At 54.1% G+C, this 13270-nt stretch overlaps 1 protein-coding gene across 1 annotated transcript; it reads right to left on the bottom strand.

Moving 5' to 3' along the window:
• Positions 1–3282: 3282 nt before the first annotated feature.
• On the bottom strand, positions 3283–8842 carry LOC135188419 (thyrotropin-releasing hormone receptor-like). The gene is made up of 2 exons (XM_064167825.1): positions 8057–8842; positions 3283–3663 (listed from the first exon to the last, which is right to left on the bottom strand). Exons 1-2 carry the CDS (start codon positions 8840–8842, stop codon positions 3283–3285), a joined length of 1167 nt encoding a protein of 388 aa, XP_064023895.1.
• Positions 8843–13270: the final 4428 nt, after the last annotated feature.

The raw sequence follows: 13270 nt of genomic DNA, 5'->3' as shown, positions 1-13270 counted from the left end.
GCTGAGGGTGAAGTGCAGCTTCGGGCTATAGGAGCAGGCTGGGGGTTGCAGGGTACAAACCAATGCAGGCTGCTCGAAGCAGGGGCGTTTGACTGCTTCTAAGGAGTTTAGGTTTTGAGTCAGACCCAGGACGTCCAGAGGAGGTCAGAGATTGCTTTTCGTTCCTTTCTGCTGGTGATTAGTTTCCCAGCAGCGCGCCGCCTCCATCCTCTCAACCGGCACCTCCCTAGCAGGCGGAGCGCTGACCTTCTGCTTCCACCTACAATGCCCCCAGCTCCTCCTCACAAGTTGGCATGCATGTGGGGAGAGGGAGTAGGAGCTCATTTCTCATCTGCAGAGTTTAATGGCCTGGTGCATTTGCTGAGATTTCCTGGTGCTGGGAGAATTTACCTGCCAGTCACTTCCGAAGAAATAAGCAAGGCTCCTGCAGCACTCGGCAGCCACGGGCAGAAAGGAGAGAAGAGAGCTGGAGGCTGAATGGATCCTGAGTATGCTGAACACAAACTTCACAGCTATCAACTAGCTCTTGGCCTGGGGGTGAAAGTTAATTAAGAGAAGGTGCTTTTAGGATGTCTCTGTCTGGAATAAAAAAGCATAAAGGGAAGCAGTGAAGACTGCAAATGTGATGGGGGAGTGGAAAAGATCTACTGGAGCTGCTTCAGTATAGAGCTGCTGCTTGGGTTCAGAGCCCAATGTTACCTGTCAGACTGCTCATCCCACATCTGACAGCTGCCTCAGCTCAGGATGCAGGTGAGTTTAGGGTTAGGAGATCTTCCCCTGTGGACTCAGGGCAAATCTGGCTTGCTCACTGCACACCGTGAAAGCCTGGGGGCTATGGTACAGCCTGTCCAGAGGAGCTGCTGCCTGTGCTAGAGGCCCTGGGGAAGCATCACCCCCATCACCATGGCAGCTTGGCTCTGCTTTGCTGCCATGATCCAGTTCCTGTGCCAAACAGCACAGGGATGGGGAGTCTCAGTCCCAGCTCTTCCTCTCCAGCCCCACCATGCTTACAAGTTGTTGCCAATTCACTGCGCTGCTGAGAAAGGTTAACTTGCTCCACTTCATTCCTTGCCAACCCCAGCCCCTCCTGGCTGTATGGATTCGTTGGCTGGAGAACAGGGGAAGAAAAAAGCAAGAGAAAATGGGATGCTGCTTGCTTTATGTCTCTGGTTCTCAGGGCTGGCTGTGGCATGTTTGCACCCAAAGGTGGTCAAGACCCTGTGCCCCAGCGAGCTGCAAGCACATCTGGCTATGGAGATAAAGAAGATGAGTTGCTGTCCTGGGTAGACAGGGCACGGAGCAGCTGGGAGAGGAAGGTACTGTGTTTGGAGGAGGTAACTGACACGTTGAAAGAACTCATTAGCATGAGAGCCCAGCTGAGCTCTGGGCTGTGCAATAAAGTTGTTTCTGTTACCTCCATGTAAGAGCTGATGTGTCCAAAGGCAAGAACTAAGACATTCAAACCCCAGTCCTGGATTTTGCTACTGCCAGGAGACCAGCAGCCACGCCAGGGCTCCCTTCCTCCTCTTCCTCCTCCACCTCACCCGTGTGTTTCTTTGAAGCACCCTGATCCTGCTGCACTGGTTTGTCTGCAGATGTTTTTCTCAAGGCTTGTTCTGAGCTGCCAGGGAGTATCTGTTCTAAGGAAGAAAAAACCTGTCCTAGGGGAAAGGTATCTGTTGCTGAGTTGTAGCAAAACCACTTCCATTGTCCTGGGGAAGCAATCCCCAAATCTCTGTGCAGGACACTCTTTGAAACAAGCCAAATGCAGACTGCTTCAGTGTCCTCCTCCCTCACCCTGCAGTTATCCTGGGTGCAGACTCAAAACACAATAAGCACACTGGCAAAGGCATCCTGCGCCAAAGTGAAACAGGCCCTGGAGAGCTCCCAACACCAGTGGGAGCTGAGGGCTTGTTCCGAGTCACCTGGGGAAGAGCCTTCCCATAAATGCAGCACAGTCACTTAAAATCTTGTGCTCCAAAAAATCTCATGTAGATATTTCCCATCAGGGTACGAAATGGTAAGGCCTTTCAGCACTGGTTTGGTAAGAACCAGTGTGGGCTGCTGAGGCTGAACTGGCTGTTCAGAGAAGAGTTTTGTCTCTCGAGGGTTACTGGCAGCTGGTGCTTGTTCTGTTTGGCAGCAGCTTTGGTGCTTGGCTCCCTTAAGCTTTTGCATTTTACTCCTCCTCCAGATGATCTCTTTTGAGCCTGGGGCAAGTCTCCTCGGGATGGTTTCTTGGGCACCACAGGTTGTATCATCTTTGCCCACAAGATGCAAGGAGCACTGTCAGTGTCTTGCAGCCAGCATGTCACTGGTCACAGCACACTCAGTGGACTTTCATCAGTTACCCTCAGGACATGTAAGAAGTGCTTCCCCTGCCCTTGCCATGCAGCTGCAGCTGGGACAGAGAGCAAGGCTGCTCCCCTGCACCTAACCACAGCAGGGCTCACAGGACAAGGCTGCAGCACCCAGCTGAAACAGCTAGAAGACTTAGGACAGAAAAGGCAAAAGCATCCCAAAGAAGCTTAGAGCATGACAGCAGAAGTGTTTCTGTTGCCTTGGGGACTGCTCCCTCTTGGCTTGTTCCTTCTTCCGTAACTAATCCAAACGGTGTGGACCTTGTTTGTGTGCTACGAGCACTGCAGTGGTGCCAGAGCATTGAGGTGAGGTTCAGGACACCCAACTTGGATGACTCCAAATGCAGGAATCCCCACCTGAGAGAGTCCCTTTCCAGTCAGTGGGCAGAGGCAGTCCCATCTGGGAGACATCCCTCTTCTCGGCAGGAATGCTCTTCCTTGGAGTGCTGTGCTGGGAGGAGGGGAGCCCTACATGTCCTCCTGAGAAGGTCTCTAGACTCTGGGATGTTTTTGGTGTAGGCTTGTACCTATGGGTAGGTGACTCTCACCCTGCAAGACAACTGGCCCAGTAGACAGAGGTTTTATTTTGCCTTGAACGTCCTTCCTGGACCTCCTTTCAGTGCTCTGGCCTGACCCACACAGCTGCCCTGGCACGTGGCACAGCACAGCCCTGCTGCAGCTAACTACAGATTCTCGAAGGATGCTAAAGACTGACCTGTGCCTAACACTTCACCAAACACAAGTAGATGAGCCTTAAGGAAAAGCAAATTAATTTGCCTCTAAGAATGTCCTGTCAAGAGCCCTGGAGAGATATTACATGAAGCTTACTGCAATGCCAAATCAATTCCTGTTGGCACTTTCCCAACGCAGTGCACACAGCCTCACACTTCCCACTGCCTGCGTTGCTTCCAGGTCTCAGGACTTATCTGGCAGGCTTGTTCCTCTTGAGAGGTGCAGGGAGACTGTTCAGATCCTCTTGCTGGGTGCCAGTGTGGTCAGAGCTGTAGCGAGCAGTGTCCTTCACCCTGCTGTAGTGCACGGGGGCAGCGTGCAGCGCCACCTGCTCGGCGCTCTGCTTGTCACACCTGCAGAGCTTCCTGAAGGCAGCCCTGAACTTGTGTGACATGAGGTTGTAGATGATGGGGTTGATGGCACTGTTCAGGTAGATGCACAAGCGGCAGAAGAGGAGGAACCAGATGTTCAGGTAGGGAGGGTCCACGAAGGAGTTCACCACCACCAGTGTGCGATAAGGCAGCCACAGGAGGGCGAAGAGGACCACCACGACCGCCAGCATCTTGGTCACCTGGCCAGTGGGGGCATGCAAAAAGAGAAAGAGATGATGCCAGAGATGCACAGAGCTTCCCTGCTTGCAGACATGGCCCAGCCTGTGCTCGGTTTATATCCCTCTTTAAGCATTTAAATACACTCCCAGACCATGAGGCCATTCCTCTCTGAGTGCCTTTTGTTCCTGAAGCGATCTTACCCAAACAAAGCCCCTGAACGGCAGCCTCTTGCCTGCCCTCAAGAGCCTTTAACACTCTTTAGGCCAGGGTCCACCAGCCTGGAAATGGGCTGGATAATCACGGGAATGTCTGCACCAGAAAGCCCCTTTGCGAACTGCACAGCAAGTTGCCATTGGAATGGGCTGCCCAGGGGCGTGGTGTGGTGGTGGTTCTTGAACACCTGGAGGTGTTCCAGAAAAGACTGGATGGGGCACTGAGTTGATTGGATAGGGCTGGGTGATAGATTGGACTGGATGAGCGTGGAGGTATCTTCCAACCTGGTCGATTCTATTCTATTCTATTCTATTCTATTCTATTCTATTCTATTCTATTCTATTCTATTCTATTCTATTCTATTCTATTCTATTCTGCTCCACTCTAATCTGTTCTGTTCTAACAGATCAGTGGGGAGAAGAGCTTGTGCAGAAGTTAGAAGCTAGGTTTGGGGGTGCCATGGGGTGCACCTTGGTCGGGCGTCTCCTGCTTTCTTGTGCCAGCTGTGCTGGCTCCAGGGGCAGGCTCCTGATACAGAGCAGCACTGGGAGCAGAGGAGGGTTCTGGTTTCTTCCCCTTGTGCTGATCCCTCCTTGTGCTGATACCGAAGTTCCCTGACTGATTGGTGTGGGTTAGTTTACTTTGTGGTACAGGAGGGGAGTGGCACAGGCAGTGCCGCAGCTCCTCGGGAGCAGGAAGACAGTAGAAATGCAGAAGTGAGCAGCAATTGCCCTCAGCTTCACTCCAGCTTGTTTAAGAAAATGGGATTTTGTCTCAAGGCTCCAGTGACCCCAACAGTTCCAACAGCTATTTCTGGTAGGTGACAGTAATCCTCCAGCAAATACTTAGAGCATACAGGTCCCCGAGGAGGAAAGAATGAGCAAGCACTGAGGCCACACGCCCCGAGCCAGTGGCACTTCTGACCATCAGGAAGGGAGCTGTGCAATGATCCCAGTTCTCAGTATGGAAATCAGCACTTGGATCAGGTTCACAGTCTCTCAGCTTTTCTTGGAGTGCTTTTTTTACTCCATCACAAGCAGCTATGTCTTCCTCTAATGTTGTGAGTAGAAATTGAAGGTGGTTGGTAGTAGCAAGAAAACTTTCCCTGTGAAAAAGGGACTGGTGTCAAGCTGAGGCCAGAAGAGTTGTGCTGCTTGTGGTTAATGGGAATGGGAGGACACTTCTCAGAATAACCTTTCAGTGATGTAGTGAATGCTGAGGCTGCTGCTTTGCTGCTGCAGTTTGTTGCCTTTTGGGAAAGGTATGAAAGCTGTACAGGTTGTGCCAGTAAAAGGTAGCTTCAGAGCTTTTCAGTGCCAAGGCCTGGCTGGGTGCTGAAGAGCAAGAGCCACCTCCCAGGCTTTCAGTTTCAGCTCCCCTGCCTAGCACACAACCCTCACTTCTTCATCATGGGGACAAAACTCTCACAGCTGAAGCCTGTCTCCAAGCCTTTCCTCACTCTACCTTGCTCAGGTGAGTGACTATAGCACTCCTGAGATCATAGAATGGACTGGGCTGGAATGGTCATCTAGTCCAACAATGCCACTCCCCTAAGCCCCCTCCCCACAGTCAGCAGGGACATCTTCAACTAGATCAGGTTTCCCAGAGCCCTGCTGAGCCTGCCCTTGAATATCTCTGGGGATAGGGCCTCAATCACCTCCCTCAGCAACATGTTTCAGTGTTCCACTACCTTCACGATGCAGAACTTCTTCCTAAGATCCAATCTAAATCTGCTCTGCTCTAGTTTGAAGCCATCGTCCCTCACCCTGTCACTGCAGGCCTTTGCAAACAGAGTCTCTCCATCCTCCATGTATGTCTCCTTCAGGTACTGGAAGGCTGCTATCAGTAAGATCCTCTGAACTTACTTGTGGTGCTCATGTGGAAAATGACCAAATCAGAGTTTGAGGCATTTATCCCCAACTGGTGAAGTCCTGAATCATGGACCCCCCCCAAACAGCTGTCCTCAGAGAAGACAGAGCTTTGCCATAGCCTCACATAGCCCCTGGGGAAGCAGCAGCTCAGCCACAGCAGTTTTTCCAACAAGTGTTTTTCCCCAGCCCGGTCCCAGGGTGTGACAACAGCTGTGAGGGAGCTGCGGAGAGCAGCGAGGTGAAGGTTCGCAGCCAGGAGATGTTTCAGGAAAGCAGTTGTGGTTTAGCTGAAAAGCCACTTCTGAGCCCATGAGGCAGCGCTGGTGCTGGGCGGCCAGGGCTGTCTGCTGTGCAGACCCCTGCCCACATCCTAGGTTGCTGTGTCACAGCTCAAGGTGGGGGTCACCATGCACCATGCCAAGCCCTAGTGCAAACCCGCACCGTGCACCCTTCTCGCTCCTACGGGGTGGTTGGCATCCTGCAGCCCTGGGCCCTTGCAGCCCATCCCCTCTCGCACGGCCTCTGCCGCGGTCCCGGAGGCCACAGACGCTCCTCTCCGCCCGGTGCCAGCCCTCTCCATCGGGCACCACGGCAGGAGCCGCCGCGGCTTTGTTTCGGGGATGTTGCTCCCTCTAGCGGCCAGGCCACGTCCGCGCACGGGGGCCGCGATGCCTGCACTCGCAGGGCTCCGCTGCTGCGGTGCTCAGCACAGCTCCGGCCCCGCCTTGTCCTCCACGGGACCTGCGGATCTCAGGGGCATCGGCGAGGACAGAGCAGCATTTGCTCTGGCAAGCAGCAGCACGGCACAGGAGGATGCTCTGGCAGGACCTGGGTTCTTTAGCCTCCAAGTTCCCCTGTTCCCACTGCCTAATACTTGTGAAACAGCTGTGTGCTTTTTCTTGGCTTTGGTGCACAGGTGACATCTCTGCACAGAGCATCCAGAAGCTCCCTGGCACAGGTTGTTCTGGAGAGCTGCTGCTGAGAAATTAGAAGGAAGCATTCAATAAACTATGGCCTGAAGCCCTGGGAAACTGCTTTACAGTTAAAAAACTCATTGCCACCTCTATTCCTAATGCTGCTGGCTCTGCAGCCATGTCAGGCCAGCCAGGGGAAGGCTTTGGGAGCTAAGATGTTTCAGGAGGTAATGGTGACCTCAACAAAACTCCCAGTGCAACAGAAACAAGAGCACAAGATGTTTCCAGGAGCTGAAGTGCCTGCCAACCAGCCCCACCAGCCACTTGTCCTATTGATGCTGGGGCACTCTGTGTGCAGCATGGCCAGTCTGTGGCCCAGCACTGCAGGGGCAGCACAGCCCTTGCAGTAGCTCCTCTAGAAGGAGAGGTCCATGGATCAGACTTACTGCCCAAGGCTCTCACAGCAGCTAGTGACCCTGTGAGAGGAGGAAAATATTTCTGCAGGTCAGAATTTGCTTTAAACCTTCCTGTGCTGGAGCAAAAGGGAGGAAAAGTTGAGGTGGAAAAACACAGACATTCATAAAGCTGTTCTCAGGGCTGCTGGCCTCCCCTCTGTGACCAGATTGCTACCTCTGGGGAGCAGAGGTTGCTCTGCAAACCTGGCAGCAAGATCCTGAGCTGGAGAAACAAAGACTTTAAGATAGGCTTAAGCCTGTTTCAAGCTGTGTGGAAATCATGTCCTGATCACTCAAAATCACATTGGAGCTGCTGATTTCAGCAACTTAAGGCAGACTCCCCCCACTGACTGCTCTGTTAAGATACCCACATCTCTGCCTACACAAACCAGAATGGGGGAGGGAGGGGTTCTCCTGTAAGCAGGCAAGAATGTCCCATGGCCAGGTGCTGACCTGTGCAAGGAGATGGGCAAGAAACAGCCATTGTCCACGTGGGCAGAGAAGGAGGAGGAGTGAGGGCAGGAGGTGGAAGAAGGAGGCAGCTAAATGACAGAGTCACCAAGGAGCAAATCCACCACTGTGACACTGAGGTGCCTTCCCCAGCTGCAAGGACCTGAGGCTGCAGCCTGGGAGGGGAGTCCTGCTGGCACAAGGTGACCTATGGCTCCCCTCTGCAGGGAGGTAACCAATAATTAATCAGCCCCAACCAACCCTGCTCTCCTGCCCCTCCCGAGAGATGCTGGAGCCATGTGCTACTCCACTGAGCTTAGTCAAAGCAGAGGGAGCCCATTTGCACCCCCAGACCTCAGCTAGGCCTGGGGAGGCTCCTGTGCAGCAAAAGAACCCTCTCCATTCCCACCACAAAGGAAAGCAAAGGCAGCACATCCCCTGCTAGGATGCCTCTCAAAGCACTTAGCCCCTGCCAGTGCTTCCTGCAGCCCAGCGAGCCCCAGCCCCTACCTGCTTGCGGGAGCTGAGTGCCCCCTTGTTGCCCAGGCAGGAAAGCTTGAGGGATCCACCCTGGTGCACGGAGCCCAGGCAGGAGTGCTGAGGGGTGGCAGGGAGAGGGCTCATGAAGAGGATGCGGGCAATGAGGCCGTAGAGGACAGTTGCCAGACCCAGAGGGATGACATAGAAGACAGCAAAGTCCAAGAAGTAAATGGGCATGTAAAGGCTTCTAGAGACTCGGTAGCCACAGCTGACCTGTGTCCCGTCCGAGAAGGTGACCTGGGTCGTGTCCACCAGGAAGAACCACATGAGGCAGTAGAAGGAGGTGAAGAGCCAGAGCGAGGAGATGATGCGCCTGGCACGGGACACGGTGCACAGCAGCTGCGCCCTGAGGGCATGGCAGATGGCGATGTAACGCTCCACCGAGAAGGCGGCGATGGACCAGGCGGAGGTGTTGATGCCCAGGTACTGCAAATAGGTGATGCAGAGGCAGCCGGCGTAGCCGTACACCCAAGAAGCCATCACGTCCGAGATGTTGGGCAGCCCAGCCGCCAGCAGCACGATGAGGTCGGCCACGGCCAGGCTCACCAGGTAGCAGTTGGTGGGGGTCACCATGTGCTTGCTGCGCAGCACCACCAGCACGACCATCACGTTACCCGCGATGCCCACCCCGCAAATGAGCAGCACCAGCAGGATGGTGGCCACCTGCAACTCCAGAGGCTGCCGAGGCATCCTGCTCAGAGTCTGGTTGCTGCTAGTGCCCAGCGCCACTCCCGAGCTGGCCGAGCCGTTCTCCATCGGTGCCCAAAGCCTTTCCCGGCGGAGCTCCGGGCACCCTGCAGCGGGGAGCTGGGGGAGGCGGGATCGCCGAGATTCAGGAGCCGGGAGAGCCAGGAGTCGCGGAGCCCCGCTGCCACCCGCGCCCCCTCCCCGCCCTCCCGCCCTCCCCGGCTCCTCCCTCTGCTTTTTTACCTTCTTTTTTCTCCCTCCCCCCCCCCCCCTTCTTTTTTCCTTCCACAATTCACCCCAGGTCTTGCCGCTGCTCGGCTCCTTGCACCGACCTCCCTGCGAACCCCCCCACTGGGAGCGGACAGGACCACTCCAGTCCCCGGACCCTCCAGGATCTCTCTCCCGAGAACCGTCAGGACTACCCTAGTCCCCGGAGTTCCCATCTGTCCTCCCGGTCAATCTTCTGCCTGTGCCCGCCGGGTCCTAGCGCACCACTGAGCAGAGGAGGAAGCAGCCCAGACAAGGGCTGCAGGTGGCAGAGAGCACAGAGAGGTACAGGGACTGAGAGCACCCCAGCACTGGGGGCTGTGGGTGCCTTGCACCCCCAGCCGAGCCAGCTGAGGGAATGGGCGCTTGTGGGACAGCCACACCCTTAGCTCTCTGCTTTTCACTGGGTTTCGAGGCCTTTCAGACCCTTGAGATCTCTCATCTGAGCCAGACAGAGATGGAAATGAGAGCTTGCTTCCAACTTAGCCCTCTGCTGGAACCACAAGAAAATGTTTCCCGTCTTCTCATCTTTACTTGATGTGCCGAGGTACCAGATGTGGCATTCAGCAGCCTCAGATGGCCACTCAGCCCTGCACAGCCCCGAATCTGATGCCTGTGTGTTAACAAGCCTGCAAGCTCTGAGCTGTGCCCTGAAGCAGAGAACCCATTCCAGACCGAGAACACCTTGCTCCTGGCACATCCCTGACTGCAAAGCACGGGCGGGCAAGCTCTGGGGTGCGGGCACTGTGCGCGGGAGGGGACAGGGCACGGATCCTGCCTAACCATGCTGATGGGGAACCTGGGATTCATCTGCTTGCTCAAACCCATCTGGCTTGATCAGATGAAGAAACAAGAGTTAAACAAACTCCCACATGGCTGCGGAGAGTTTTGGCTCGGCTCAGACCTGGAACATTGTGTCGGATCACCGCAGCTAATTGCTTCCCTCGGTGCTTCGCTTCGCGGCACTGGCGGCTCGGCAGTTGTTAGCGCAGCAGTGACGGCAGCCTTAACCACCCAGCTGGGGCAGCTCCTCCTGCCCGAGTCCTGAGCTGATCCGTGCGGCCCTCGCAAGGCTGGGCTGAGGGAGCTGCCTGCACACACACCTCGGTGACCTGTCTGACAGGTCAGCCTGGCCAGGTTTGCTGAGCAGCCTGACTGACCTCTCTGTGCCAGAGCCCTTCGGCAGCACAGGACGGGGCTGAGTTGTATTTAGGGCACCTGCATCACACTCACATAATATTTCCTTTCAGCTTGACTTAAATCCAAATATTTTGGTGGCCAACAGACATTGATTCTTTTAACTAACATTTCATGTTAGTTTCTTTTAAGATGCTTCTGCATCTCCTTCTCTGCTGGCATCACCTCAAGCTGCCATCTTCTGTTAATATCTTCCATCACCCAGTGACAGAGACATCAGGAAGGAGAAGTCTCAATTTTCCTGATGGTCCCCAAATGGGGTGGCTGTGTCCCTGGGCACTGCTGTGCCAGGGATGCTTCTGAAAAGGAGCTGCTGTGCAGCCCTGTGGCTGGGTCAGCAGCACTGCATGCGGGCTGGGTGCTGGGGAAGTTCAGCACCAGATTCAGTAGCTTCCTTCACTCCTCATGCAGCTCATCCCTCTCATTCATCCTCTCTGGGCAGCTCATTCAGACCTCTGAGGCTTCACATGTTTAATAAACAGGGCTGGGAGAAGGTGATCCTTTCCTCCAAATCTGTAATAAACATCTCTCCATTCTCTGCTGCTTCATAACCTGCAAATATTAAACCCATAAAACTTCTGCCGTTAGGGCTGAGGCACAGAGGCTGCAGCCACACAGAGCTGGGGGATGTGAGGAAGCTGAATCACAGAAGCCACAAGTGGTTCTGAGGGGCTGGGCCACAGGATTTGGGGCTCTGGGGAACTGCAACATTCTGAATTGTGAGTGATTGTGGGGAAGTGCTTCCCACCTCTGCACCCCTGCAGCTTAGCATGGAGAGAGCAGAGAGGTGCTCTAGGGCTCTGCAAAGCAGCCTAAGGGCTGGTGGAGAGGAGATGTGAATCAGTCTGTTCATGGCAGCAGTTACTGATCCCCAAAAAAAGCAAAGGAGGAAGTGCTGTTAAAATTGCCTTTGCCTGTTCCACAGTCACAGCCTAGGAGCAAAATCACTTTGAGGCTTTAGGGGTTAATGTCCTCAGAGATTAAACCCAAGCAAAAATGCAGCTGTTGAGGAATTAAAAAGATGAAAATTCGACTGTGTGTGTGCTATGTGCACTTAAAAATGATCCAGTTGGTGGGTTTCTAATTTCTACTGTGAGCAGAGAAGGATCCCTGGAGGGATGAAGCTACTGGAGATCCCCACAGCTACCAGCTCACAGACCTAGGCTGCAGGACATCTATGCCAGTGATGGGAAAGGGAACAGAATTTGGTGCCTCTGGAAAGTCTTGGGGATTAAAAGAAGAGTGAGGAAATGGGCAAAGGCTGAGAGGAAGGCAGGGACAGAGATAGTGAACTAAGGAGCATGTGGGACTGTGACACTTCTTCCCATCTTGTGTTTGCATGTTGGAAATATCTCTTCTGGTCATGTTTCCTCAGCTGCTCAGCTGCAAAGGAAGCCAGAACTGCTCCTGCCCTAGTCCTTGGCCAGGCTGTGAAGTGAAGGAAGCAAAGCCTTGAGTAACTTAATTTCTTCAGTGTGGACTCAAGATGTTACCACATCTCATCTCCCCTGCCAGCCACTGGAGCTGCTGACTGCTCACACACCTTGTGGCCTCCCTGAGTGCCTGAAAAGTGAGCTGCTGGTCAAATCTCCCCTCACCTTCAGAACTCAGCGATGTCCCCAGAGTTCTGGGAGCCAGAGGGCTGAGAAGCATGCCTGGGAGATGGATTTCTGTATCAACATCCCAGAGCTGGGACAGCAGCATCGCAGCTTCCTCAGGTCCTCTCCTTTTCTTATAGGCTGAAGGACATTTTCTGTTGCAAAATGTGAGGCACTGAGTTCAGAGTGGAACCCTGATGCAATCTGCATTTGAAAGAGCTGGACAAGGGAAGCTCTCCCTACGAGTTGCAAACCTTTCCCCTTCTCTTTGCAGCTTCTCATATCCGGAACTCATTTTGAAACAGCTTGCTTCCCCCTTGGGAAAATGTTGGTCTCTGGGAGGGTTTGCTCAGAACAAGAGCCAGCAGTGCTGCCAGCTGCCGATTCACACCACGTCTGCTGGCAGTCGCTTCTCATTTTGGGTGTGATGGGACACCTGGTCATCAGCTGCTGCTCATAGCAGGCCTGGATCACATCCATCAGCCTGGTGCAGGTGCCTGAGCACAGTGGTCCTGGGGGTTAATGAATTTGTGCTCTCAGCAAATGGTGCCAGCAGTAGCTGGCACTGGTTTGTGCTGGCATCTCTTGGCTGGTGCAGATCTGCCTCTGGCAGCCTTTGCAGTTGAGCAGCAGCTTGTTTGTCACCTCTCACCTTTGAAGATAATCTTGTGTCTTTTCTCTGCCTCTCCTTCTGGCACCAGCACCTCACAGCCCAGCCAAGACTCTCTCTGTCTTCATGTGAAAAGCAGGGAACACCCTGTCCAAAAGAGGCTTTCCCACTCACCAGCTTAATTTCCCCATCTCTGGTCTCCAAGGTAAAAGCCTTGGACTGGAGCTGCTCTTGCTGGGTGACAATGCAGTGCTCAGCACAGTTCAGCTGCCTTCAGATGGGGCTTGTCCTGCACCAAATGCTCTCTTAAATCGGTGCTGCCTTTGGAGTTCCCTGCCTACACAGGCAGAGCTTGCTGAAATCCTGATCTGCATCATCTTTCTGCGAGCAGAGATGCAGCTGCACCCAGAGCATCCCTCCTGAAGCACTGCTGGGAGGTTCTGCACATGCCTATGGAAGCTGCAGATGGAATGAACCATGGGGACCATTTCCCACTGGGCACCAGTGCTGCTGGCAGCGCCCTGTGGGTGTATGGTACCAGTGCCAGCAGCCTTACTGCAACGAGCCACTCTGGTGACATGGAGAGCAATTCTGTGTGGCCAGCCACAGCATCAACTCTGCTGAGCAAGAGCTTTCAGCAGGCAGATCAAAGGAAGAGGCTCTCTTCTAGAGGACCTTTCTAGAGGGCTTCCCATCAGCATGATTTGCATTCCTTCACTGCTCACATGGCACAAAACATCAGGACCTTGCACCTGAGAGGAGTCCCAAAGAGAGGGGTGCTCCAAGTGCTTGCTGGTGACTCCCTGGGCATGCTGCATGGCACTG

Source organism: Pogoniulus pusillus, chromosome 29, assembly GCF_015220805.1.
Source record: "Pogoniulus pusillus isolate bPogPus1 chromosome 29, bPogPus1.pri, whole genome shotgun sequence".
In the NCBI taxonomy this organism is placed as follows: domain Eukaryota; kingdom Metazoa; phylum Chordata; class Aves; order Piciformes; family Lybiidae; genus Pogoniulus; species Pogoniulus pusillus.
This window is presented reverse-complemented; position numbering and strand designations above follow the sequence as displayed.